This window comes from Ursus americanus, chromosome 8 (assembly GCF_024610735.1).
Source record: "Ursus americanus isolate L20-20 chromosome 8, mUrsAme1.1.p, whole genome shotgun sequence".
NCBI lineage: Eukaryota > Metazoa > Chordata > Mammalia > Carnivora > Ursidae > Ursus > Ursus americanus.
The window spans coordinates 14,550,774-14,578,002 of NC_142134.1; the positions used below are offsets into that span (position 1 = coordinate 14,550,774).

At 42.2% G+C, this 27,229-nt stretch overlaps 1 protein-coding gene across 3 annotated transcripts in view; it reads left to right on the top strand.

Moving 5' to 3' along the window:
- The first annotated feature begins 3,970 nt into the window (after window positions 1-3,970).
- The window catches only part of ABCG2 (ATP binding cassette subfamily G member 2 (JR blood group)), a 135,675-nt gene continuing 112,416 nt past the window's right edge, over window positions 3,971-27,229 (top strand). For 2 of the 3 annotated variants that reach the window (XM_045791627.2, XM_045791656.2), the window contains exon 1: window positions 14,583-15,132. Coding sequence is in view for 1 of the 3 variants with exons in the window: in XM_045791656.2 (XP_045647612.1) it covers window positions 15,128-15,132 (5 nt within the window). In the remaining 2 variants the exon portion in view is untranslated. Of the gene's footprint in view, window positions 3,986-14,582; window positions 15,133-27,229 lie in introns of those variants that run through there. The other variant, XM_087864003.1, reaches the window with a different exon arrangement.

Sequence of the window (27,229 nt, forward strand, 5' to 3'; positions counted from 1 at the left end):
CTTTTTATAGATGAGGAAATGGAGCTTTGGTGCAGCTCATAATGGCAAGATCCAATTCGGACCCTTTTGACTTCAAAGTCTATGTTCCTTCTAGTCTACCATAACCTTCTGTACATTAGCAAAAGCAAAACCAATTCACTATCAAACGTCTCTGAACATCTATTTGCAGAAGACTCTTTGGGCACATGAAAAAGAATTACAAGAAATGATCCAGAAACTGAGTGGATGGATGAGTATATTAAACATAGTAACTGAGCATCTATCACAAAAAATAAATTAGGGTAGAGAACCAAATTATGCCCAAGCCAAGTAAGTATAACTGGTGAGGGACTGTGAATTAATGAAGACAATTACTGCTTTAAACAGTACAGGATTTAGGTGATTTCTTATGGAAGTCTAATAAGTCAGTTTACCAATGATAAACATATACTGAGAACCTACTCCCATAGGTCTGTAAATGACACCAGCTTGGGCCTAGCAGGGTTTGGGGAAGGTAGTGGTTGATTATCTCTCTAGAAGAACTTTGTCAGAAGGCAGAGAAGTGTGGAAAGTGAGTTATACCAGATAAGTGTTCACCTGAACAGGTAAAGCAAAGATGCTTGGAGCCAAAAGAGATCTAACCAGTGAAGTCACTAAGCCTTTGGCCACATGTCAAGGGTGGGTTCTTTCAAGGACCAGGAGACCCGTATCATGTCTTAGGAGGCAAGTGGCCAAAGGCAGAACCAGTTATATATTTTGTGCAAAATGAAAAGACCAGGCCCTTGTTCAAAACTGATGAAGAATTTCGAAGACAGCAACTGCAGAACACTAAACCAAGTGTGGGGCCCTTTTAAGAACTGGGTTTCATGCAGCTATGCAGGTTGTACACCCGTGAAGCTGCCCTTGAGCTGAGTGAAAATACTCTTAAGAGCAAATTTTGCAAGTTAATGCAGAGCACAGAGAAAAGGAGCACAATGTTAGCAAGGCAGGAACCCCTGTTGTGTTCCCTACAACGCAAAATGTATGCAAGCTAGGAGGGCACTAAGCCTTGATAGAAGTGATAGAAAACTTTTCATGATAAGAGCCAAAAGGACAGATGGGAAACAGGCAGGAAGGGGCAGAGGGAGAAGTCAGGCTGTGATGCAAAGACCCATACCCCTCCATAGGGAGCTCTGAAATTGGGATGCTCCTTTAGAGTTGTTTTGTTTTTGATTTTTGGTTTAAATAATGAGGCCTTTATTATTTCACAAACCAAAGTGAGCTGAGGCAGGCAGCTCACGAGTCACAAGTTGGTGATGTGGAGGCTGGAAAAATCCATCATGAGCATAACTGGAGAACAACAATGTCCAGGAAGGTGAATCTCCTCTGCAAGTGACCGGCAGAACGGAGATAAGGTCCTTTAGGATACAAATGGGTCAGGGATGTGCCCTAATTAGAGAAAAAGGAACAGGTCCCCATAAAGACTCGCACTGCTCATTATTTTCTCTAGAGAGAGCACAGATGTCTACTCTCCTGAACAGGTTGGGAGTGACTAATGCACACCATGGAGACCTGGCAGGTGGTAGAGCTGAGATGACTTGTGCCACAGTAATGGGCAGTGACAATTTTGGCAAGTGCTCCAAGCAAGTTAGGGAGTACAAAACAGCTGCTGGAAGCTTCCCACATATCTGGGAACTAATGGGGGGGATTATATTCAGATGGATGAGTCAACTTCAGGAATGTGTCTCCCTCATGAAGGTTCTCCTTCAGTGTCATTATACTGAACAAGGAGAGAGCTTGTTCCCTACATGTCTATGGCTTTGTTTCATGTGAACTTCCCTGTGCCTAGGAAATGAATCAGCTGAAGGCTTTCTCAAATTTACTGCATTCTTAAAGCTTATCTGCTTTGTGAAGTCCTTTCTTTCTTTTTCTTTCTTTCTTTCTCTTCCTTCCTTTTTTTTTTTTTAAGATTTATGTATTTATTTGAGAGAGAGAGTGTGCATGGTCTGAGTGGGACGAGGGGCAGAGGGAGAGAGAAAATCCTCAAGCAGACTCCCTGCTGAGTGCAGAGACCATCCAGGGGCTCTGTCCTAGGACCGGGAGATAATGACCCTAGTTGAACCAGGAGCTGGAAGCACAACCAACTGGGCCACTCAGACGCTCCTGCTTTGTGAAGTTTCTAGTGCTGAATCAGAGCGGACCTTTGGCTAAAGATCTTCGTGCATTTGCCCAGCACAAGATGCCTTCCTGTGTGGCGGTAAACTTTCTGGTGCTGAAGGAGGTTATACCTTTGGCTGAAAACATCCTCATATTTGTTGCACTGGTGAGGCCTTTCTCTGGTGTGAACTTTTTGGTGCTGAGCAGATTGGGCTCTAAAGAATTTCCCACATTCCCCGCACTCATGAGGCCTTTCTCCCAATATGAACTCTTCTATGTTGAATGAAGTCACAATCACCAGTGCAGTTTCCCACATACTCTGCACTCACAATGCCTTGCTCCAGTGTGGACTCTTTTGTACAATAAGGCCGGAGCTTTGGCCAAAGAATTTCCCACATTTGCTGCACTTAAGGCTTTCCCTAAATGTGAATTCTGCGGTGTTGAAGGAAAATGGAGATGTGAGCGAAGAATTTTCCACACTGGTTTCGTTTATAAGGCTTTTTCCCGGTGTGGACTTTATTTTATTTTACATTTTAAAGATTTTATTTATTTATTTGAGAGAGGGAGAGAGCTGGTGGGGGGGTAGGGACAGAAGGAGAGGGAGAGAAGCGGACTCCCCGCTGAGCAGGGAGCCTGAGGCGGGCTCAATTGGAGGACCCAGAGATTATGCCAGATCAGCACCTGAGCCCAAGGCAGACCCTTAACCCACAGTCACCCAGCAACCCCCCGACCCCGGCCCCCACAGTGTGGACTTTCTGACTCTGAAAGAAGTTACAGCTTTCAGGGAAGTGTTTCCCACATTCACTGCGCTCCTAAGACCTTTTAAACCGCCACAGAAACGTAAAAATGGATGGAAATTAAGATATACACTAATGCTTCAGTAAGGCTTGACTTTGAACACTTTCTTTTCTCTTCCTCAATCTTGAAGCCTTCCCTTCACCTGTTTTTCTGTAGAATCCTTTGTTCCAGAAACTTGGTATCAATGTTGACATCTCGCTGACCTCAGTGTATCCTTAATACTGCGGTTGAGATGCCCCGTGCCGGCACGGGTCGTGAGACCACCTTGAAGACATAATGAACAAGGCTGGCAGCGCGTGCCAGATTCTTATAGAAAGGACCCCGATCCTGTATTTTCCTGTAAAACCCCTCGGCCTTTTACCCCCAGCGGCTCTGTGTTCCAACTGGACCCGGGAGCCCTAGGTCGGTTTTCCACAAGGCTTTGCCCAGCGCGGACCCGGTGCTCGGCAGGATGCATGCACTCCGGTGCCTGGCTGTGAGCCGCTGCCAAGGCGATGCTGCCGAAGAGGTACTGCCGCGTGGCTTCGCGGTTTCCGCCACCGTGCCAGGCGCTTGGCGGGGCGAGCTGCGGGGACCTCGACCCGACGGCGGCCCGGGCGGGGGGCGGCGCGCTGGGCGGGGTTGCTGCCCTCCGCGCGCGCTCAGAGCGCTTCGCTGCGTGGTGCGGCCGCTGCCCAGCCCTGCGGCGCCCGAGGACGCGTTTCCTTCTCTTCCTCGGCATTTGCCCGACAGCTCGCTGCCTTTCTCCTCCTCCTTTCCCTTTTATTTCCTTTTCTAGTTCCTTCCTTCCTTTCTCCGGCGGCGGCCGCGCCCAGCCGAGCCAGACCCCGGCGTCGGAGCCCACACTGAGGCGGGGGGACAGCCGGCGCGCGCTGCTCCGCGGCGGGGAGCTGGCCTTTCCGGCCACGCAGGGAGCAGTCTGCGGATGCAGACTGTTTCTGGAAAGAGGCCACGACTGTCGGCGGGGAGGCTGTCCCCTCCCTAGAGAAGTACTCCGGAGAGGATGGCGGACCAGAGCTGCGGTCTGGCCAGGCTCCCAGCGGCTGGGGGAATAGTTTCTTCAGTCCCGAAGGTAGGTGGTGGCAGCAGAGCACAGCATCCACTAAGTGTTAACACTTTGCAGATCAGGCTGCAAAGATCGAGGGGTTTGTGCAAGGTTCATGGGGGTTTCTGCCCAGTTCAAACCCTCATTCCCAGGAACCGTGCCCGATTCATAACTTGTTAAAACGTTTGGCCCCGGGTGGCTATGTTTGCACCAACAGACACTTCTTGCGGTTTGGACAACATCCCTGGATAGAGTCAATCCTTAGCTAGTCAACAGCCAATCAGATCTCTCTACACAACCTACACACTGTTTAGGAACGGATGGGTTCTCTAACTGTGTAATGGGAGGAGCTACGATCGTGAGCTCACCACGAGCTGACGAGGCCGTTCCTAGGTCCTGTGACTATGCGGAGAGAAGATAGTTCCCCAGAGTTGCACAGAAAAGTGGAAGGAGGCGCTGTCTCCATCCCCGCAGAGCTTCCGTTCCAACTCCTGGCTAATTTGATAGGATTTCCATACAGACCCAAACTCCTGCGTAACAAAATACAAAACGTAACTACTTGAGGGTGCTGGCTAAGGATTCAAATCCAGCCCTATTTCATCCCGAGGTCAGTTATCTTCCAGAAATAATAAGTATGCATATATTAGTAATTAGATGGAGGAAAATTCACAAGGAACCCAAGAATCCTGCAGCTGTTTACGGAAAACTAGGAAGAATAGAATAATTGGAAAACGTGTCAGGAGAAGAGAGAATATAGTAAAAGCACGCTGAGACCAGGACAAAAGTTAACCAAACCCCTGCACTGCATTCCTGACTACATTTGAGGCTCCTACTTCCCCGTTTCTCACTTACTGCATTCTGCCATCTGAGTCCACCACACCAAGGAAACATTCATCTCAAAGGTCCACAATGAACTCCTTAGATAAATACACCGATTCCTTGTAGTTTTTATTTTATTTGACCTCTCTTCAGCATTCAACATTCCTGGCTACTCCCCTCTCATTCAAATAGTCTTCTCTCTTAGGTTTCTTGACACCTCTTCTCTGGTTTTCTTTCAAAATATCCAGCAGCCACTTCTCAAGTCTCCTGCGCTTTGATTGTTGATGTACCCTGGGTACTACCATCCACCCTTTTCTCAGGGAGTACTCTCCTTGTGCAAGCCAATACAGTATGACTACCTGTCATCGGTATACCGATGATTTCAACCATACTCCCAGCCCAAGGTTTCTCTCCTGTGTTCCAGACTCACATGTCCAGACATGGACTGGAAACATCCACTTGAAGGTCCTGTAAGCACCTCAACTTCAACATATCCAAAAAGGAATTCCCAGCCAAATCTATTCCTTCTCATCTATCTTGGTGAATGACAATCCCTCCCATTCAGACCCCTTTCCTCCTTCACTTCTGTAATTTGTCTTCTCTGCTCCATTCTCACTGCCATTTCATTAGATTCAGCTGACACTGTGGTAGTTTCCCAACTGATTTTCTGGCCCTTGGGATCACCTTTTGTCCATTCTCCACATGCTGGTCATTGCATGCTAATGTTTTTCAGTCTCACCTCCTAGATAAGTTACCCCCCCTTTTTTTTAAGATTTTTATTTATTTGTCAGAGAGAGAGAGAGAGAGAGCGCTCTCGAGCGCGCACACAAGCAGGGGGAGGGGCAAAGGGAGAAGCAGGCTCCCCACTGAGCAAGGAGCCTGATGCAGGGCTTGATCGCAGCACCTTGGGATCATGACCTGAGCCAAAGGCAGACGCTTAACCAACTGAGCCACCCAGGTGTCCCAATAAGTTAAAACTCTTTAGCATTGCATAAGAGACCCTTTCTGTAGTCTGTTCCTTGCTACTGCTGCAATGTAATTTCTTCCACTTCCAGTCTCCTATCTTAAGCTTTATCCCAATGTAGGTCCATTTTTCTCTCTCCCTGTAATACATCTCCCCACTTATTTCCCTGGTGAACTTCAAAACTCAGATATCATTCCCTCTGGAATGTGCCGAGACTCCTCCAGTCTGAGTTAAATTCCCCTTCTGTTGATTCCTGTGACAGCCAATACTTACTAATATCCTAACACTTACAATCCAATCTTACAACACTTTGTTTCCTTCCTTTCTTCATCTTTAGATTGTGAATTCCTCCAGGGCAGGAACTCCGTCTTTCTATATAATCCTAACAGCACAGTCTGGCACATCGTAGGTGTTCAAAAAAGTTAGGAATGCATAAGGACCTAATTCAAATAGGGAAGAGTTCTTATCTCATTCCTGAGCCTTATTTTAAAACTCGGGAGTACACCCTTCCCAAAAGATGAATCATGGAAAGAAGAAAGATCACTGTGTTACTAAGAGGAATGAAGTCCTCAGGTTTCTTCAGTTACAACCAAATTGGATAGGTGGGCCCAGCACCGTTGTTTTAAGATATTGTTCAGTCAGTGTTGGCAAGTTATGCTGGCACAGCTGGGAAAGTATGACCACGGTGCTTGAAGTCAGAAACAATGATAATATAAGAAGATCCAAATTTAGGAGACCTCTTAGGTGTTGCCTGGAACATCTTTCCACTGTGATATTTCTCTGATGCTAAATCTGCTTTTAGGGATCAAAGAAATGTGAGAGGCATTTCTAATGCCAAAGCATAAAGCCAAAGTCATGAGAGAATTCCTGCCTTAAAATTCCTATTTAGAAACTGAGAGAAAATAAGAATCAGGGTTTTGACCCTAACCTCTTGTATTCAAGATTGCATGGTTTGTTAGACGCCAGACTAGGGACTGGGTTCCAGGCTGTACTCCAAAGGTCACTGTGCAGTTCTTTGAGGATGGCGCTAGGGAATTTTACTCAGCCATAGGCAGACACATGGTGGGCACTTCACCTGCTGAATGAAGGAGGGAATGAATGAATGTGCTCTACTCTAGTGGTGCAGATGAAAGGGAAGAGCACTGTCATTTCTCTAAAGATGGAAAGCTTTAGAATTGGGGGGGGGGATAAATATTTCAAAAATAAACTATCAAAACAAAGGCAGAAAAAATGTTTTGGATGTCAGAAAGATCTATGTTACAGGCACCTGGGTGGCTCAGTAGGTTAAGCATTTGACTCTCGATTTCAGCTCAGGTCTTGATCTCAGGGTCATGAGTTTAAGACCCATGTTGGGTGCCGCGTTGGGTGTGGAGGCTATTTTTTAAAAAAAATGTCTATGTTATATTGCTGGATCATTTGTCACTAATTTCAAGGGATGATGGAAAAGTATCTTCTGAAATGTTGACATGTTTGCATCAGAAGCATCAGGGCAAAATGCTAGAGTGTGAAGTCCGAGTTGGCCTGAATCCTCTCCTCCTCGCCTAAATAACTAAGCAGATTATTTAACTCATGTTGTGAGTCAGTTTTGTCATTTGCAAAATGGAGCTAATAACAGCACATAGGGTTGTTGTGAGACCTACATAATTAATACACAACCTACACAGTCATATACCCCATTTTCTGCCACTAGTTCCTGTCTGTCAGTTTTGCTTTTGGTAAATGTTTCCTGTGTGTGTGTGTGTGTGTGTGTTCCCCCTCCCCTTATGTGCCTTTCTTTTCCTCTCACTACCTTTCTACTTTTTCTCTTTTTCCACTATTTCTCTCTCTTCCTGATTGGATTTCTTCTTAATATTCTAATACCTCTCCCTCACTTAAAAAATGACTGATGGCTGTGAACTTTAGTAAATCTACAGAACACGAAACTTAATAACTGTTAAAAGTGTTTTCTTTTTCCAAACTCATTTCTGATCTCTGCCATGATCATGCATCCTTTTTTTTACATTTTAAAGTCAGTGAATACATTCATGTTATTTTAGTTCTGATTTTCTTCACCTGATACAACTTTATATTGAAGGGGATCGGCATATGCCACTTTGACATAAGGATTATTTTGAGTTGAAGGAGATTGAGAATCAACAGATGGAGAAAGAAGCCTTCTTGGTGCCTCTGTTATCTCCTTAAAAGCAGAAACTTCTGAAAAATGGGCTGTCATAAATCCCTCTTCGGGATGGGTCTACTTCTAGAAGAGAGAACAAGAGTAATCCTACCATAAATCAAATCATTCGTGGCCATGAAGATGGAAAAGACCTACTCACACATTCATAAACAGATATTATCACAAACTTTTTTTTAATCTCCAGTTTGTTCTTCTAAAAACCCATTTGTCTTTCCTAAAGAAACTTATTTTTTCTTCCCATAGAAACCTTTTCTCCTCTCTTCTCATTCCCCTACTAATTTAGGTAGGTAAGTCTCTAACTTAATATGAATAACCGTTTTTCTCCTGTCAGTCTGTCATTTGTCAGTTTAATTTGCCGATCCGCAGAAACTGTATCTAAGAGGGTAGAGCAAAAATTTTACTCCCTAGACAGTTCATATGCCATGCATCCATGTTGACCACATACTTGCTAATTTTTGTGATTATGATATTATGTACCATAGTTTATGTTGCAATTCCCTCTTGTGGGACACATTGTTTCTAATTTTATACTATTTTGAACTCTTTCCTTCCCTTATACCATTTTCTCTTGCCTTCTCTGCCATGAAGATATACACAAACATACAAATGCATGATTACGTAAAAATATATAAAATTTGCTGTATTGTTGTCCAGAACTTTAGCCTTATGAAGAAAAAGAAAAGTCAGGCAGTGTTGCCCCCTGGAAAGTCTCTCTTCTCCCTAGGGCTGATCTAGCCCCCAGTCATAAACTTTATTGTGCCTAGATTTCTCAGATTGTAAACATTCGCTAACAGCTGCACAAATATACCGGGCAATAAAGAGAGGTGGGGTTGGTCTGCCTAATAAAAATACTTCCTTGGATTTGAGCTTTCCTCTCGTAAAGCTTCTTGTGTCTCCGGTTCAGTAAATAACAAGTATAAAGAGTTAACAAGGACAGTTTCTCATAGCTACTCATTTTTTGTCATGCTATATGGCTTTTAATATTTGGAAACAGCCATTGAAGCAGATTTGGCATTTCAGAGTCATGCTACAAGTGTGATTTTATTTTAGGTCATGTTTATAAGCTCTGTTTATATTATCATTTGGTTTATAATGCTGATTATAAAGCCTTGATTAAATAACTACTGTTTGAACAGCACCATACTGTCGGACTATAAAAGCCTAGAACGAGGCCCTTAACTCTCAGAAGTCTATAACTGGCAAAATGGGAAACCAAAGCTAAAGTGCTGGGGAACTTGTTAATAATCATTGTGAGTCTTGATAATAAAGATATGGAACACAGAATTTTGACTCTTATTAAACAATTGCTAAGTCTTGGGTTGCTTCTAAGCCTTAAAGGAAATTTATTTTTTTAAATAATTTTTATTTTGTTATATTAGTCACCATACAGTACATCCCCAGTTTTTGATGCAATGTTCAATGATTCATTACCTTAAAGGAAATTTAGAGCAACTTTTCCATATCCTGGAAACATAGGAATAGATTATCACATATTTCTTTGGATACATTCTAAAGAATTCTGAAGATACCCTTATAAACCAATACGAGATGGAAAACAAAAGTTTGGGATACCAGAAAAGGCCCTTTCATAATTGTCTTTTCTTTTTTTTAATAAAGATTTTTTAAAAAAATTATTTATTAGAGGGGCGCCTGGGTGACTCAGTCGTTAAGTGTCTGCCTTCGGCTCAGGGCATGATTCCAGCGTTCTGGGATCGAGCCCTGCATCAGGCTCCTCCGCTATGAGCCTGCTTCTTCCTCTCCCACTCCCCCTGCTTGTGTTCCCTCTCTCACTGGCCGTCTCTCTCTTTCTCTGTCAAATAAATAAATAAATCTTTAAAAAAAATTATTTATTAGAGACCACGAGCAGGGAGAGCAGCAGAAGCAGGCTCCCCACTGAACAGGGAGCCGACATGGGGCTCGATTCCAGGACCCTGGGATCATGACCCAAGCCAAAAGCAGACGCTTAACCAACTGAGCACCCAGGTGCCTCAACACTTTCATAATTTCAATGGCCAAACAAGGAAGCATTCTCTGTTACTGCCTCTCAGCCCTGAAGAATGGTTAAAGACAGGGAAATGGGACTGGCAAAATATTTATCTGTGGACCACCTTTCCTACTTCCCTACCTTGTTAATTTGGAGTGGATTCCTCTCCACTGACAGGCTACTGATTCTGATTAAAAAAAAAAAAAATCACTGCTAGCTAAAAGACTTCTGCTGTTCTTTGAAGTAGGGGATAATGCTGGCTGTTTCAAACCTTTCTCACTCTCCAGTTCCAAGGACTTCAATACCTGCTTCAACAAGATTGGGGATTAAATTCCATCTATATTCTTAGGGATATACATTTTTTGAAAGAAATAAAGGAGGTCTCCAAGAATTAATATACATGACTTTTGCTACAACTTGTCACCTTTGGCATAGGGCTGCCCTTATACGAAATAAGGGACCTTCACTGGCCCTTTGCCTCTATAAAGAAATAGCTGGGGATTTCAGAGGTTCTAGGAGTGGTTGGTTTGCTCCTAGTTGTTTGCAAAATAATATGCATTGTTAGATAGTGTGCTAAGTCAATAGAAGGACTTCCATTCAATAAGCTTTTGTCCCGTGCGTTCTACCGTATTTAGCTTTCAGCCAGAGATTTTCAAATCTTGTTCCATAGAACCCAGGAGGTCCTCAGACATCTTACTCTAACTTTTTAGATTGTTTGTTTGTTTGTTTGTTTGAGATTGGTGATTATCTTTGATTATTAAATATATACAAAAAATACATGAATATATTCTTGGGAAAATTTGTGACTTTATCAGTACATTTTATTAAGCATCTAGTGGTATACTAGGCACAATTCTAGGGATAAGGATTTATTCATGAACAAAGCAAATAAAAAGCCATGCTCTCATAGAGCTTACATGCTAGTGGAAGGAGAAAAGGGAACATAATAAATAGGGAAATTACATGTGTCAAAGGGTGATAAGTGCTCTCAACAAAAATAAGATGAGGCAAATCAAGAATACTAGTAGAGAGGGGGTGGCTGGGTGGCTCAGTCATTAAGTGTCTGCCTTCGGCTCAGGTCATGACCCTGGAGTCCTGGGATGCAGTCCCACATCCGGCTCCCTGCTCAGTGGGAAGCCTGCTTCTCCCTCTCCCACTCCCCCAGTTTGTGTTCCCTCTCTTGCTGTCTCTGTCAAATAAATAAAATCTTTAAAAAAAAAAAAAAAGAATACTAGTAGAAGGAATTGCAATTTTAATTTGGGAGGTCAGGGTAGGCCTCACTGAGAAGTTACCATTTGAAGAAAAACTGGAAGGAAATGAAGGAATGAGCCATATATATGAGTAGGGGAAGATCATTCTGGGCAGAGAGAAGAGCTAGTGCAAAGACCCTGAGGTGGGTCAGTGCATGTACGTTGGCGGTACAGCGAGGAGATAGGTCTGGCTACATTATAGTTAGCAAAGGGAAAAGTGAGATCAGAGAAGTAGGGGTGGGAGATACAGATTGTAAAGGTCTTTGGCTTTTACTCTAAAAGAAACAGGAAAATATATGAGTACACATGGGAAATCTTTAAACAACAGAGATGTATGCTGTCCACAAAGCATCCCTACCTCCTAATCCCATACTTCTCAGAGATTGCTGCCATTTTGGGTCATGTTTTTCCAGAATTTTTTTCTATGGGATTATATACATAGATGGGTATATATAAAAACACATAGTTTTGTTTTGTGAGGATGTGCATGTGTTAGGTAGCAACTTGCTTTTAACAATTAATATATCTTGCAGATCTTTCTTTGTCAAGACAGTATATATATTTCTACCTCATTCTTTTGAACTGTTGTGTAATATTCCATTTATGCCTGCACTACATTTATTTAAGCATCTCCTTACTGGGAAACATTTAGATTCTAATTTCTTTGCTCCTTTCCTTCTTTCCTTCCCCCACTCCCTCTTTTGACCTTTGTCTTCCTTGCTACCTTCCTTCCTTCTTTTCTTTTTTTATTGTATTACTATTATCTAAATATTATATTTAATAACATAAAATTACATTACATGAAACATGGGAGAAAATTTGAAAATTAAAGTTTGTGTTACCTTCCGTTAGAAAAGCAGCATGTGTTTCCTTAAATCAGAATCACTTAGATCTGCCTCAGTGGAAGAGACTCTTCACTTACCTCTTAAGCAAGGATTTTTCTAATGTTTATTGCTCTGGAATAAAGGGGAATCATGTATCTTGAGCCCAATTACTCTGAAACTTGCTAGGAGTTCATTGGGTCACCTTGGCCAAGTCAGCCATGGGTCTACATCAGTAGGAAGTGAGGATCCAGGATCCACAGTCTATGCTGGGTTCTTCCTTCTCCCTCTGCCTACTGCCTGAACCAATATGGTATCCAGCCAGCTCTCCTGTTAGGTCATGTGTGTTAGTCTTGTCTACCCAACCCCTGGAGGACAGGTACCATGTCATACATTCTTTTTTTTCCCCAACAGTGTCTAGCTGATTCTTAAAATCATGGTTATTTTTAGTATATGTCTTAATTATCCTTAAAATTGTATTTACAAAGTTAGCTCTATTTGATTTAGAATAAACCTTGGAAATGACAAGATGGAACTAGAGGGTATTATGCTAAGTGAAATAAGTCAGTCAGAGAAAGACAATTATCATATGATCTCACTCATATGTGGAATTTAAGGAACAAAACAGAGGACCATAGGGGAAGAGAGGAAAAAATAAAAACAAGACAAAATCAGAGAGGAGGACAAACCATAAGAGACTCATAGGAAACAAACTGAGGGTTGTTGGAAAGGAGGGATGGGGTCACTGGCTGATAGAATAAACCTTGGAATAAAACTCTGCCTTCTCTATGGATTTATCAGCACTTCTTTTAAATGTACCATTGAGGGGCACCTGGGTGGCTCAGTTGGTTAAGGGTCTGCCTTTGGCTCAGGTCATGATCTCAGGGTCGTGGGATCCAGCCCAATATTGGGCTGCAAGCTGAATATGGAGTCTGCTCAAGATGCTCTCTCTCCGTCCCTCCCCCCGTACACTCTCACTCTGTCTCTAAAAAAATAAAATTAAAAAAAAGTAGACTAGATTCAAAAGAAGTCCAGATATATCCACAAAGATGGCAGAAATTTTACTGCAAGTTTTGTTCTAAACCTTGTTTCTGGCTGGAATGAAGAATAATCTCATATATTTCAAAATGAAAGATGTATTATATGATTAAAATGTAAATTTATTTAAAAGAGTTATCTATGTTATTCTTGGTGTTACGTATTTTCTCTTCAGGGGTTCTTAAAGTGCAACTACAGCCATGAGGGAGGAGGGATCCCCCCAGATTAAAAAGTGATCCCCACATTTAAAAAAAAAAAACCCTGAAGGAGCTATTTCTTGATAATTATAGAGTTTCTGTTTGGGGTGATGAAAAAGTTTTGGAAATAGATCATGGTGGCAGCTATATAACATTGTGAATGCAATTCATGCCACTGAACCAAACACGTAAAAATGGCTAAAATGGCATGTTTTATTATTTTACCACAATTTAAAACAATGATAAAAATAAGTAGGTGGGGGGCGCCTGGGTGGCTCAGTCGTTAAGCGTCTGTCTTAGGCTCAGGGCGTGATCCTGGCGTTCTGGGATCAGGCCCCACATCAGGCTCCTCCGCTGGGAGCCTGCTTCTTCCTCTCCCACTCCCCCTGCTTGTGTTACCTCTCTCATGGCTGTCTCTATCTCTCTGTCAAATAAATAAATAAATAAAATCTTTAAAAAAAATAAATAGGTGGAATTTCTTAATACATCAAGATTTTTTAAACTTTAATTTCATTTCAATAAATATTTATTGAATGCCAGGGGAGGGGAAGGAAAACAAATATATTTATTGAGTGCCTGATTTCTGCTTAGGTATGAACAAAAGAAGACTCAGGATGGTGACTTAAATATGAAGAGAACCGACAGCATGGCAAGCTCAGTCATTGGCATTTTGCATATCTCATGATATTATTGTGCCAATCTCCGTAAGGACAGCATCATTGTTCTCACCCTTTTGTAGCTGGGGAGGCATGGGTGAAAAAACTTGTCAAGACTAGTAAAGACAGGGACCAGAAGCTCTTAGTAAATGTCCTATTATTTCACTTGACATCATCATGTTTTCAGAATAGGAAATGCCTATTTAATATGGTCTTACCTTCCTATGACATCTCTGGGTTAGAAAAGCTAACATTAGGGGCGCCTGGGTGGCACAGTTGTTAAGCGTCTGCCTTCGGCTCAGGGCGTGATCCCGGTGTTCTGGGATAGAGCCCCGCATCGAGCCCCCGCATGGGGCTCCTCCGCTGGGAGCCTGCTTCTCCCTCTCCCACTCCCCCTGCTTGTGTTCCCTCTCTCGCTGGCTGTCTCTCTCTCTCTCTCTCAAATAAATAAATAAAATCTTTTAAAAAAAAAAAAGAAAGAAAAGCTAACATTAGAAGGCTAGCGTGTTCTGAATGTGGCTGCTGTCTCCTCTTCCAGTCTCTGGTGGGTCTTTGCCCTGAAACCTAATGCTGTCTTTGCTTTGGTTTCTTTCACTTCCTTTCAAATGTGTTATCTTCCTGCTTGTGCTTTTTTTTGCCAGAAGGCAGGACCTATGAGAGGAGACCCCCGATTTCGTCAGAGCTAGCGAAAGACAGGAAGTTTACACAGAGCAAAACTATTTGCTAGGTTTTGGTCCTTTCTTAAGTTGTTGCTAGTGTTGGAGATGCTGTCATCATGATTCTGTTGTCCAAAGAGAAAGATAAAAATATCTCTCTGATGCATGCCTTTTCTCCCTTTCCCTTGCTCTTGCCAGGAACACCGGAAAAGGATCCCAGGCGGATTGGAGGCATTAGGTCGTCGGTTTGAATCTCAGTGGTCGAGACAGAAATGTGGGCAATGCCTGGCTCATGGTGGAGAAGAAAGGAACTCAGGGGAATATGAGAACTGTTCATTTCCCCCTGGCCATTTCCTCAAGGCTAATTTCTTTGGAAAACCTCGGTCTTTCTGGTCGTTGCAGGACCTCGCCAAGGGGCTGCTACATTTCCTTTCTGATTCTTTCTCTTGCCCCCTGAGGGCTGGCAAAAGGAAGCTCCTGGAACTTTCAGGGACACAAACCTGGGGCTGAAGTCTCTCTAGGAAAACCTGCAAGGTAGAAGCCTTCACATCACCCCTGCCTCTCTGCCAAGGCTGGAGCTGCTTTCCTTCCAACATCACACGTCGTCCATGAAGTGAGTTGTCTGTTTTTTATTGTTTCAAGTGTTCTGAGTAGAGAATCTTGATTCTTTTTTGGTATGCTCTTTAACAAACGTGTCACTTAAACCAGTACTAGTCATCCTTTAATGTGAATATGCATCACTTGGACATTTAGTTAAAAGGCAGAATTCCGTGGGTCTGGTGTGGGCCTGAGACTCTGCATTTCTGACAGGCTTGCAGGCAGATCTGCTAGTCCGTGAACCATGCCCTGAGTAACAAGGGCTTCAATCCTCTAGGGTTTTTTTTTTTTTTTTTGCTTTGGAGGGAAAAGGATTGGGGAGATGTTGGAATGAAGGTATTTAACCAGGTATGTGATTTATGAGAACACCTGAAAAGAAAATCAGTCACCAACCCCTGCCCTGGCTGTATCTGCTTAATGGACTGTCTCTAAAATTTGGGGTTTCTGTTCAACGGTTCCTAGACGTGGTCAGTCAAGTCACCCCAAGTGAGAGAGAATGTTGGGCTGCTCCTTAGACAGCATGGATCACTTTGAGCAGAGCCAGAATTTTTTAAAAATTTTTGCAGTTTAGGGGATTAAGTGTCATATCATGCCTCAGCTGGTGCAGCTGGTGGTCACTTTGAACATTTCGGTTTCAATTAAAAATTGGGCGTGCTCGAAAAATAACTGGTGTCTTCCACCTACCGTTTCGAGGTATAAAGATTGTAAGACATATGAATCTATTACATGGTTGAAAGTCAATCCAAGTAAGGAATATAGTTAATATGTTTTTGTTTTCTTAGGAGAGGCCTTTAAACTCTCCTGGTAGTGGCTCTCTCTCTTAAATGATACACATATATCTGAAAGTCGCTTTTAATCCAAAAGAGACAAGCTAAGATGAGAAAAATGAATCAATAGGAAGTCTACCTATTCTGTCCCAGGTTGAGGGGAGAAAATAGCAATGGGAAAAAAGGTGGAAAGAGAAGAGCGTGGTGGCTTGGGTTGTCCTTGCTTTGCAAAATGAATAAAAGAAACCCCAGCTTAGAAACAGAATTCTTTTAAATTTTTTTTTTTTTTTAAGATTTTATTTATTTATTCGACAGGATAGAGACAGCCAGCGAGAGAGGGAACACAAGCAGGGGGAGTGGGAGAGGAAGAAGCAGGCTCATAGCGGAGGAGCCTGATGTGGGGCTCGATCCCATAACGCCGGGATCACACCCTGAGCCTAAGGCAGACGCTTAACCGCTGTGCCACCCAGGCGCCCCTAGAAATAGAATTCTTACCCACACATGCATGGGAGTTCTCTCGGGATAGTAGCGCATGGCTCCCTCAGCTGGAGAAAGGTGCTTGAAACAGAATAAATTATGAATGGTGGTGTTGTGATGAATGAACATGCTAAAACTATTTGTCATTAAGTCGAGGAGTGTGCACTGGGGTCAAAGGTCTGGGGAATGCGCAGGCCTGGTGAGGCACAGGAGGAACCCATGAAGCCATCCCAAAAAGAGGAGAATTGCTTCCGTTTGAAATAAGCTTCAAATAACATTCCTTTCTCTCATGCGGTAATTACCAGAGGTGTTACTGAAAAATTTAACAACCTGTGTGGCACAAACCTTGACCAATCAGAACCGAAGCTATTGTAAACAGCCCATGCAGCAGCAACAGCCAGGCAGTAAGAATGTCTGGGACTGAACCTTGGCTTAAGCTATTAGAGGTTTTAATTAAACTTTTCTGTGGAGAGAAATTGTAAAGCCACAGATGAGTTCAGGGATATTAATGGTATTCCCACCACCATCTGCCAGAGCTCTGGCACCATTTTCTCAGGTAAGGCCGCTTCCCTCTGTTCTCCCTCTTGAAGCCCAGAGCAACCTCCATTCTAGCTGTGTATCTCTTGCAACCTACACTGAAGAGAAATCTCTGGAGTCACTGCAAGACTCAAAATCCTATCCATTTCCTGAGTAGAAGGGAAGATGCCTATATTCTGTTGTAAGGAGTTACAGCAGGAAAAGAACCCTGATCACCATGTTATTCTTCCATCAAGCACTGTCACATACATTATCCCACATGATTTTCGTAACCACCGTAGGGTGCCAGTCAATAGGCTTATTACTCTAACCTGTTAGTGAAGAAATTGAGACTCTGGTTAAGCAATTTCCTGCAAGGCACGCAGCTGGTTAGTGGGAGTGCTGGATTTGAACCCTGGCCTGATTACTCTAAGATCAGATTCATCTACTCAGGACCTTTAACACCTATTTTGTTCTGTGCTAGGTCTGTTTTCTTTTTATGTCATATTTGAAAACTTTGTATGTTAAAGAGAATTCTATTTCTACTTTTTTTTTTTTAAAGATTTTATTTATTTATTTGACATAGAGACAGCCTAGCGAGAGAGGGAACACAAGCAGGGGGAGTGGGAGAGGAAGAAGCTGGCTCCCAGCGGAGGAGCCTGATGCGGGGCTCCATCCCAGAACGCTGGGATCACGCCCTGAGCCGAAGGCAGACGCTTAATGACTGCGCTACCCAGGCGCCCCTCTATTTCTACTTCTTTGTCAAAATTATTCTCGTGTTAGTCTCAAGCTTTGCCTCCATTAAGTCCTTTACTCCACAGGAATTAATGTTTTAGAGCAGGGGGTCTCAAACTTTATCATGATTAAAAATCACCCAGGGAGCTGCTAAAACTCAGATTCCTGGGCCCCATCTCCACAGATTCTGATTCTGTTCTGGGTCAGGTCCCAGGCGTAGAATTTGCATTTCTAATAAGGTTCCAGAGGAACCTGATGCTGCCAGCTACAGACCACACTCAGACTACAGGCGCAGCTTGTCAGTATTTTAAAAGAACATATTTATGGTTTAGTGAGGGAGTGCAATGTGCTTAATAACACAGATTATAGAGACAGAATTCCTGGGTCTGAATATTGATGCCCTCACTTGTGCAAGCTGTGTAATCCTGGGGAAGTTAACCCTTCTGTGCCTCAGCTTCCTAATCTGTAAAATGGAGACAGTGGTACTATCTACCTCAGAAGGTAGTTGTGAGGTTTAACTGACTTAGCAGTGCCGGGCTATCTCTGTATGTGTTTGCTCTTTTATTACAAGGTCTTGCTCAATTCATACACTTTATAATAGAAACACGAACAAGAATTCACACCAATATCAAAAACCTTTCCTTGATGTAGGTGTTACACAGGGCTTAATCATGAGTCAAACATGATCTTATGTGGGTTTGTGTGAGTCAATGTCCCAGGTTGTCAGCTAGCACTTCCCACCAAGGGCAGAGAGAGCAGATGATGCTGAGAAGTTGGCAAGGGTCTGGTCACCCAGGGCCTTACATATCATCCCAAGGGTTTGGACTTAACAGTGATATAGTGATAGTTTGAGGCTGGGGAGTGCAATCACAATTACATTTTAGGAATTTTCTTGCTGCAGTGTGGGGGTTAGTTTGCAAGAAGGTGAGAGGTTATGGGCAGAGGCTGTTTGAATGGACTGTTGCAATCATCCTGGAGACGATTAATAAAGGCTTGAACTAAAGCAGCAGGGTAAAGCTTAGAGCAGCTCCCATGGTTCAAGTGAGGAAGTGGACTCAAGTGGAGTCATGACTCAGGAAATAGGATCTGTATCAAAACTCCTTAGCTTACACCTCTTCTCTATATCAAAACTCCATGAGGCTGAGGACTGAGCCTATCTAGTCCCAGCCCAGGCTCCTAGTAGGTCCCTGGTGGATGTTTGGTGAATGAATGAGTGAGAGAGAATAAATCAAATCCTCCTTGTGGTCTACAAGTTTCTGTGATCTGGCCCTTACTTACCTCTCCAACCTCAGCTCCCTCCTCTTTCACCTTTATTCTGGTTACACTGGCCTTGCTTTAAGCCTTTGAAAATGCCCAACTGTGACCTGTAGTCCAAAGACTGTCAAAATACTGCCTTTGGGGCAAATCTGTCCTGCCACCTATTAAGATAAAATTTTATAGGAACACGGCCACAACCATTTGATTACGTGTTGCGTATCGCTACTTTAGTGCTGTGATAGCAGGGTGCAGTAATTGTGAGAGGGACCACATGGCCTGTGAAGCCCCAGATATTTACTATTTGGCTCTTTACAGAAAAAGTTTGCTGATCCCTACTCTAGTTCTTTGAAATTGCTGTACCTCTGATTTAAAACTCTAACCTCAACAGAATTATAGTAATAAAAAGTAACTGTGGTAATGGCATAAAGGAAAACATACAGACCAATGAAATAGAATAAAGAGCTGCCAAATAAACTCGTGTATGTGGTCAGATGATTTTTGACAAGGGTGCCAAGACCATCCAATGGGGAAAAGGTAGTCTTTCCGACAAATGGTGCTGGGAAAACTGGAAATCCACGTGCAAAAGAACTGTCAGACCCTTATCTTATACCATTTACAAAAGTAAGTCAAAATGAACCAAAGACCTAAACATAACAGCTTAAAGTATAAAACTCTTAGATGAAAACATAGGGGGAAAGACTCATGACATTGAATTTGGCAGTGATTTCTCGGATATGACACCAAAAGCACAGGCAACAAAAGAAAAACTAGATACATGAGCTTTTTCGAAGTTAAAAACTTGAATGTCTCAAAGGACATTATTAAGAAAGTGGAAAGTCAACCCACAGAATGGCAGAAAATATTTGCAAATCATTTATCTGATAAGGGGTTAATATCTAGAATAAATAAAGAATTCCTACAGCTCAACAACAAAAGCCAAACAACCCAATTATAAAAAGCCAAAGGACTTGACTAGACATTTCTCCAAAGATGATATAAAAATGGGCAATAAGTGTATGAAAAGATGCTTAACATCACTAATCATGAGGGAAATATAAATCAAAACCATAATGAGATACCCCTTCATACTCACAAGGATGGCCATAATAATAAAGAAAAAAAAAAGGAAAATAACAAAAATTGGCATGGATGTAAACTGGGACCTTTGTGCTTTACTGGTAGGAATGTAAAATGGTGAAGCCGCTATGGAAAACAGTTCGGCAGTTCCTCAAAAGATTAAACATGGTGTTACCATATGATCCAGCAATCCCACTTCTGGGTGTATACTAAAAGAATTGAAAGCAGGCACTCAAATAGAGATTTGGACATATTAGCATTCATATTAGCATTATTCACAATATCCAAAAGATGAAAGTAATTCAAGTGTCTCTCAACAGAAGAACACCTCAAAATGTGGTGTATGTTTATACTGGAATCTTCGTTTTAAAAATTCTGACACATGGATGAACCTTGATGACATTATGCTAAGTGAAATATGTTAGTCATCAAAGGACAAGTACTGTATAACAAATACACTTATATGAGGTACCTACAGGAGTCAAATTCACAGGAACAGAAAGTAGGCTAATGGTTGCCACTGGGGTGAGCGGGGAGTGAGGAGTGATTGTTCAGCAGGTACAGAGTTTCAGTTTGGGGAAATGAAAAAGGTCGGAGATGGGTGGTGGGGATGGTTGCACAGCAATGTTAATGTACTCAATGTCACAAAACTCAAAAGCAGTAAATTTTATGTGAGAGATATTTTACCACAGTGAAAGAAAAAGCAAATAAACAAGTCTGCATGGCTGGTTCTTATTCTTCAGTTTTCAGTTCAACTGGTATTTCTTCAAGGAAGACTCCCATGATTCTATGTAACTTCCTTGTTTGACTTTCTGAAATGATCATATCTATATCTACATTTATCATCTGCCATCATTAGAATGTAAGCTTCTGAGAAGAGGGTATTTGTCTAATTATCAAAGCGATGTCATACCACTTACTTCTTGGAAACTGGTAGATGCTCAGTAAATTGACCCTTAAGCAACATGAGTTTAAACTGTGTGGATCCACTAACCCATGGATTTTTCCAATAAATATATTGGAAAATTTTTTGGAGATTTGCAACAATTTGAAAAAACTCACAGATGAGCTGCATAGCCTAGATATATCAAGAAAATTAAGAAATTAGATATGTCATGAATGCATAAAATATATATAGATACTATTTTGTCATTTACTACCATAAAATATATACACATCTATTATAGAAAGTCAAGATTTATCAAAATGTATGTGCACAGGGGTGCCTGGGTGGCTCAGCTGGTTAAGCATCTAAGTCTTGGTTTTGGCTCAGGTGGTGATCTCAGAGTCATGAGATTAAGCCCTGTGTCCAGTCCCGCACTCACCGTGGTGTCTGCTCGAGACTCTCTCCTGCTTACCCTCTGCCCCCCCCCAAATAAATAAATCTTTAAAAAAAAGAATGTGCACAAACACAGACAGTACATGGTGCCATTTGTGGTCAAGAGAAATGTAAGCAGATGCAAAGATGCAGTATTAAATCATAACTATGTAAAATTAACTGTAGTACATACTATACCCTGCAAGAATTTTGTAGCCACCTCTCCTAGCTAAGGCGGTGAGCTCAAGTGTTGCCACTAACCACTTAAAACGTCGTGTTAAAATAATCATTTCTGTATGACCCGTTTGTCTCTCCAGTATATTGTGTGTAACAGTAAAATATGTTCTCTCCCAGTTCTCGCATATTTTTCACCATGCTTAGCGCAACATTGTAAACCTTGAATAACACCCTGGGACCCACAGGAACCGCCACCAGTGATTCTCAAAGTGCTTGCAAGAAAGAGGAAAGTCATGACATTACAAGAAAATTTGATTTGCTTGATACGTACTGTAGATTGAGGTCTGCAGTGTGGTTGCCTGCCCTTTCAAGATAAATGATTCCAGCATAAGGAGCATTAAAAAAAAAAAAAAAGGAAAGAAAAGAAAAGGAAATTTGTGAAACTGTCACTGTAGCTACACCAATGGGGGTGAAAACTTGGCACTTTTTTTGCAAAATTCCGTTTTATCTCATATTGAAAATGCAGCTCCTATTTGGGTACAGGATTAGTATAAGAAAGGCATACCCATAGATGCTAATTATGATTCTAGAAGAAGTGAGGTCATTATATGACAATTTAAAGCAAAATGAAGATGAAAGATCTAAAGCTGGAGAACTTCCTACCAGCAAAGGATGGTTTGATAATTTTAGCAAGAACTTTGGCTTAAAAAATGTCAACAGGAGAAGCAGCTTCCACCAACCAAGAGGCAGCCAGATAAGTTCTCAGGCCCATTAAGAAAATCATTGAGGAGAAAGGATATCTGCCTTCACAGGTTTTTAATGCAGACCAAAGTGCCCTATACTGAAAAAAAAGTGTCACAAAGGACATTTATTAGTAAGCAAGAAAAGCAAGCACCAGAATTTAAGGCAGGAAGGGATAGACTAACTCTGCCACTTTGTGCAAATGTAGTTGGTTTATGATCAGGACTGCCTTATCTATAAAGCTGCTAAGCCCTGAGCTGTGAAGGGGAAAGATAAACACCACTGTTTTGGTTGTACAGCAAGAGAACCTGGACAAGGAGAACCCTTTTTTCTGGATTGGTTCCATCAATGCTTTGTTCCTGAGGTCAGGAAGTACCTTGCCAGTAAGGGACTGCCTTTCAACATTCTTTGATTTTGGACAATGCCCCTGTCCACCCAGGACCCACGAGTTCAACACCAAAGGTGTTGAAGTGGTCTACTTGCCCTCAAACACAATGTGTCTGATTCAGCCTCTAGCTCATGCGGTCATAAGGACCTTTAAGGCTCATTACACACAGTACTTTGAGGAAAGGATTGTCAACACTGTGAAAGAGAACTGCAATTGAGGGCATGATGAAAGTCTGGGAGGATCACACCATTGGAGATGCCATTGTTGTTAGAGAAAAAGCCATGAAAGCCATCAGGGCCCAAACAATAAATTCCGGCTGGAAAAACTGTGCCCAGATGTTGTGCATGATTTCACAGGATTGACAACAGAGCCAATCAAGGAAATCATGAACAAGATTGTGGATATGGCAAAAAAAAAAAAAAAAAAAAGAAAAAAAGAAAAAAAGAAAAAAGTAGAGGGTGGTTGTGGTGAAGGGTTTAAGATATGGACCTTGGAGAAATTTAAGACACCACACCAGGGGAGTGAACAGAAGAGAACCTAATGGGGATGAGTGCTTCCAAACCAGTGCTAGACAATGGAGAGGAAGACAGAAGAAGCGGAGCCAGAAGACAAACTGGCATTAGACGACCCGGCAGAAGTGTTCTGATTATTCAAGACTGCTTTTGACTTCTTTTACAACATGGACACTGAAACAAAAGCAAATGGTGGAAAGATTGGTACTGTTTAGAAACATGTAGAGAAAGGAAGAAGCAAAGAATTCAGACGGAAATTACAGAAATTACGTATATTTCTGTAAAGTTACACCAAGTGTGCCTGTCTCTCCTGCCTTCTCGTCCACCTCTGCCACCCCTGAGACAGCAAGACCAACCCCTCCCCTTCTTCCTCCTCAGTGTACTCAACATGAAGATGACAAGGAAGACCTTTGTGATGGTCACCTTCCACTTAAGGAATAGTAAATAGTCATCGTGCCCTACAGTTAATCAACTCCTGTTGTGTATGTGTGTGCATGTCTTTGTATGAAAATCTAATAACTGTACAAGAGCTGTATTGAGCCATCTTATGTCAATATCATCATCATTGCCTGAGTATTCATCGTGTAGAACATTGTGTGCAAGAATTGTATGGAAGTGGGTAGCCTATCCTTACATAGGCATAATGTGAGTGATATTTAATGTAAATTTAATATTGTGGTAGTTTTCTTTTTTTAAGATTTTATTTATTTATTTGAGTGAGAGAGAGAACCCAAGCTGGGGGAGAGGCAGAGGGAGAAGCAGACTCTTCACTGAGCAGGGAGCCCACTGTGGGGCTTGATCCCAAGACCCTGGGATCATGACCTGAGCCAAAGGCAGATGCTCAACTGACTGAGCCACCCAGGTGCCCCTGTCTTTTCATTTTTCAAGTCTAGTTTTAATAATACCTATAACATCTATAGTGTTTTGTTTTATATAAGGCAATATTGAGGTGCAGCCACTCTGGAAAACATTATGGGGGTTCCTCAAAAAGTTAAAAATGGAACTACCTTATGATCCAGCAATTGCACTACTAAGTATTTACCCAAAGGATACAAAAATACTGATTTGAAGGGATACATCACCCTTATGTTTATAGCAGCATTGTCAACAATAACCAATATATAGAAAGAACCCAAATATCCATCGACTGATGAATGGATAAAGAAGATGTGGTATACACACACACACACACACACACACACACACACACACACACACAATGGAATATTACTCAGCCATAAAAAAGAATGAAATCTTGCCATTAACAACAACGTGGATAAAGAGCTAGAGAGTATAATGCTAAGTGAAATAAGTCAGTCAGAGAAAGACAAATACCATATGACTTAACTCGTATGTGGAATTTAAGAAACAAAACAAATGAGGGGCACCTGGGTGGCTCAGTCGTTGGGCGTCTGCCTTCGGCTCAGGGCGTGATCCCAGAGTCCTGGGATCAAGCCCCGCATCAGGCTCCTCTGCTGGGAGCCTGCCCCTGCTGTGTTCCCTCTCTCACTGGCTGTCTTTCTCTCTGTCAAATAAATAAATAAATAAAATCTTAAAAAAAAAATAAGAAGAAAAGAAACAAAACAAATGAGCAATGGGGAAAAGAGAGAGAGAGAGACAAACCAAGAAACAGATTCTTAACTATAGAGAACAGAATGATGGTTACCAGAGGGGAGGGGTTAAGTAGGTGGTGGGGATTAAGGAGAGTACTTGTTGTAATGAGCACTGGCTGCTGTATGGAAGTGCTGAATCACTATACTGTATGCTGGAAGCTAACATTACGCTGTATGCTAACTACCTGGAATTTAAATAAGAACTTGAGGAGATCATATTGATGTAAGCACTGAGAGATGATCTTGTAATCAGACAATGTAAACTTATAGTGTCGATAACAGTGCAGTGCTATAAATGTATCCTCTCTTCCTTATGATTTTAATGACATTTTCTTTAGTTCCCTTTATTGTAAGAATACAGTATATAATACATATAAACATATGAAGTATGTGTTACTGAACTGTTTCTTATAAGCTTCTGGTCAACAGTAAGCTATTAGTAGCTAAGTTTTTAGGGAATCAAAAGTTGGATTTTCAGCTGCTCTAGTAGTTGGTACCCCCAACTCTTGGGTTGTTCAGGGGTCAACAATAATAAAAACAGCTTAATGAGAAAAGAGAAAGGGCGCCACCTGGTGGCTGTATTAGTAAGTGTACATTTAAATGTACAACATTGAAAAGTCAAAGCCAAAGGGAAAATGTAACTTCCTTAGTATTAGCTGTGATGATGGAGTGAGAGGGCATGAAGAAGAAATGAATCAAACATATCTGTGTAAAATATTTCCATATGAAGTCCCCTCTTTCCATATGAACTCCCTTCTCAGCCTCCCAAGTCCCAGGACTCCAGCAATTTCTCTCCTTCCTCTCCATGTGTCATCCTTTGTTTCCTTTGGGTCTATGGCTGCTTTCGTGCTCCAGTGCCAGAATGGAGTGGTTGCTACAGAACTGCATGGCCCATAATCCTAAAATATTTACTCTCTAGTCTTTTACAGAAAAAAACTTGCCAACCAATCCCTAATGTAAAGATAATAGACTGGAGATACTTGTTTACTCTTCTCCAAGAACTTTCATGATATTCATTCAAGTCAATTTAGAAATATTTGTTGAGCACCTACTATGTCTCAGGCACTGTCGTGGGCATCAAGGATAGAACAATGAATGAAATAGGACTTGCTCTTGTAAAGCTCACCTTATAGTGGGAGAAGACAGATAATAAACAATGACCAAATAATATAGAAGGTGAGAAGGGCTGGACACAAAAGCATAGTAAGGGAAGGGGTAATTAGGAAGGCAAAGGGAGGTTTCACAATTTGTTTATTTATTTACTTCTTGAGAGCACATGTGTGTCCACGCAAGCAGTGAGGGAGGGGCAGAGGGAGAGACAATCTTTCTTTAAAATTCTTTTATTTATTTGAGAGGAGAGAGAGAGAGCACAGGGTGGGGAGAACAGCAGAGGGTGAGAGAGAAGCAGACTCTCTGCTGAGCAGGGAGCCTGACTTGGGGCTCAATTCAAGGACCCCGAGATCATGACCTGAGCTGAAGGCAGACCCTTAACCAACTGAGCCACCCAGGTGCCCTGGAGAGAGAGGATCTTAAGCAGGCTCCATGCTCAGTGTGGAGCCCAAAGTAGGGCTTGATGTCATGGCCCTGAGATCATGACCTGGGCTGAAATCAAGATCAGATGCTTGAACAACTGAGCCCCTACGCGCCCCAGGTTTTGCAACTGTAAGTAGAGTGGAGGAAAGCATTTCTGTAGAGAAAATGGAGGCAAGAATGTCTAGCATGTTAGAGAAACACCTAGGAGGCCAGTGTGGATGGAGGAACCATTCCTTTCCATGGTCCCCACCTCCATGCACTCTGGCTCTGTGCAATATTGGCTGCTGGTTTATGGGATACATCCTGTGCTGTAGGACGACATCCTAGCATTACATGGCATTCTGGCTGGCACTATAATTGAGCCTTCAGTAGGCCAGACCACTGTTCTATGAAGCCAGCTGCTTCTGCAAGATGGAAGTATGTGGTGGACTTTGAAAACATGAGCCTGTGTCTAAACCTGTTTGTTCATAACATATGCCTATGGTCAGAGACAGTTACGTGGATACCATGGCAATGGATGAGACATTCTGTAACTTCCTGATAGTAGTGTTGGCAGAAGCTCTGCAAGCAGAGAAAGCACATTTTTACCCAGATTGTGTAGCTATCCCTGAGAGCATAAAGACTGATTCCCTTTATGATGGCACGAGTTCATCATGATCAACTGCCACTAAGTAGCCATCTGTCACCCTGGATAGTGGTGCCATATCAGTGCCTTAGTATTGGCTTCTGTTGTGGGCAGGTTGGGCACTCAGCAGTAGTTACAGGCAGAACAGTCCTGGAAGGTGAAGACCACGTGATTAGCTCACACTTCCCTCTATGCTGCTCCAGCCATGTTGTGTAAGGACGTGCTGAGCAAGCATTGGGTTGCCTGGAGAAGGAGTTTTCCCTACATTTGCAAAATAGATCCTCTTGATCATCTGATATTTGACGGCCTCCACCATCACGGATACTCTCTATTGGACATATACATGGCACTTAAATATTCTCTTACTCCGAGAGGCC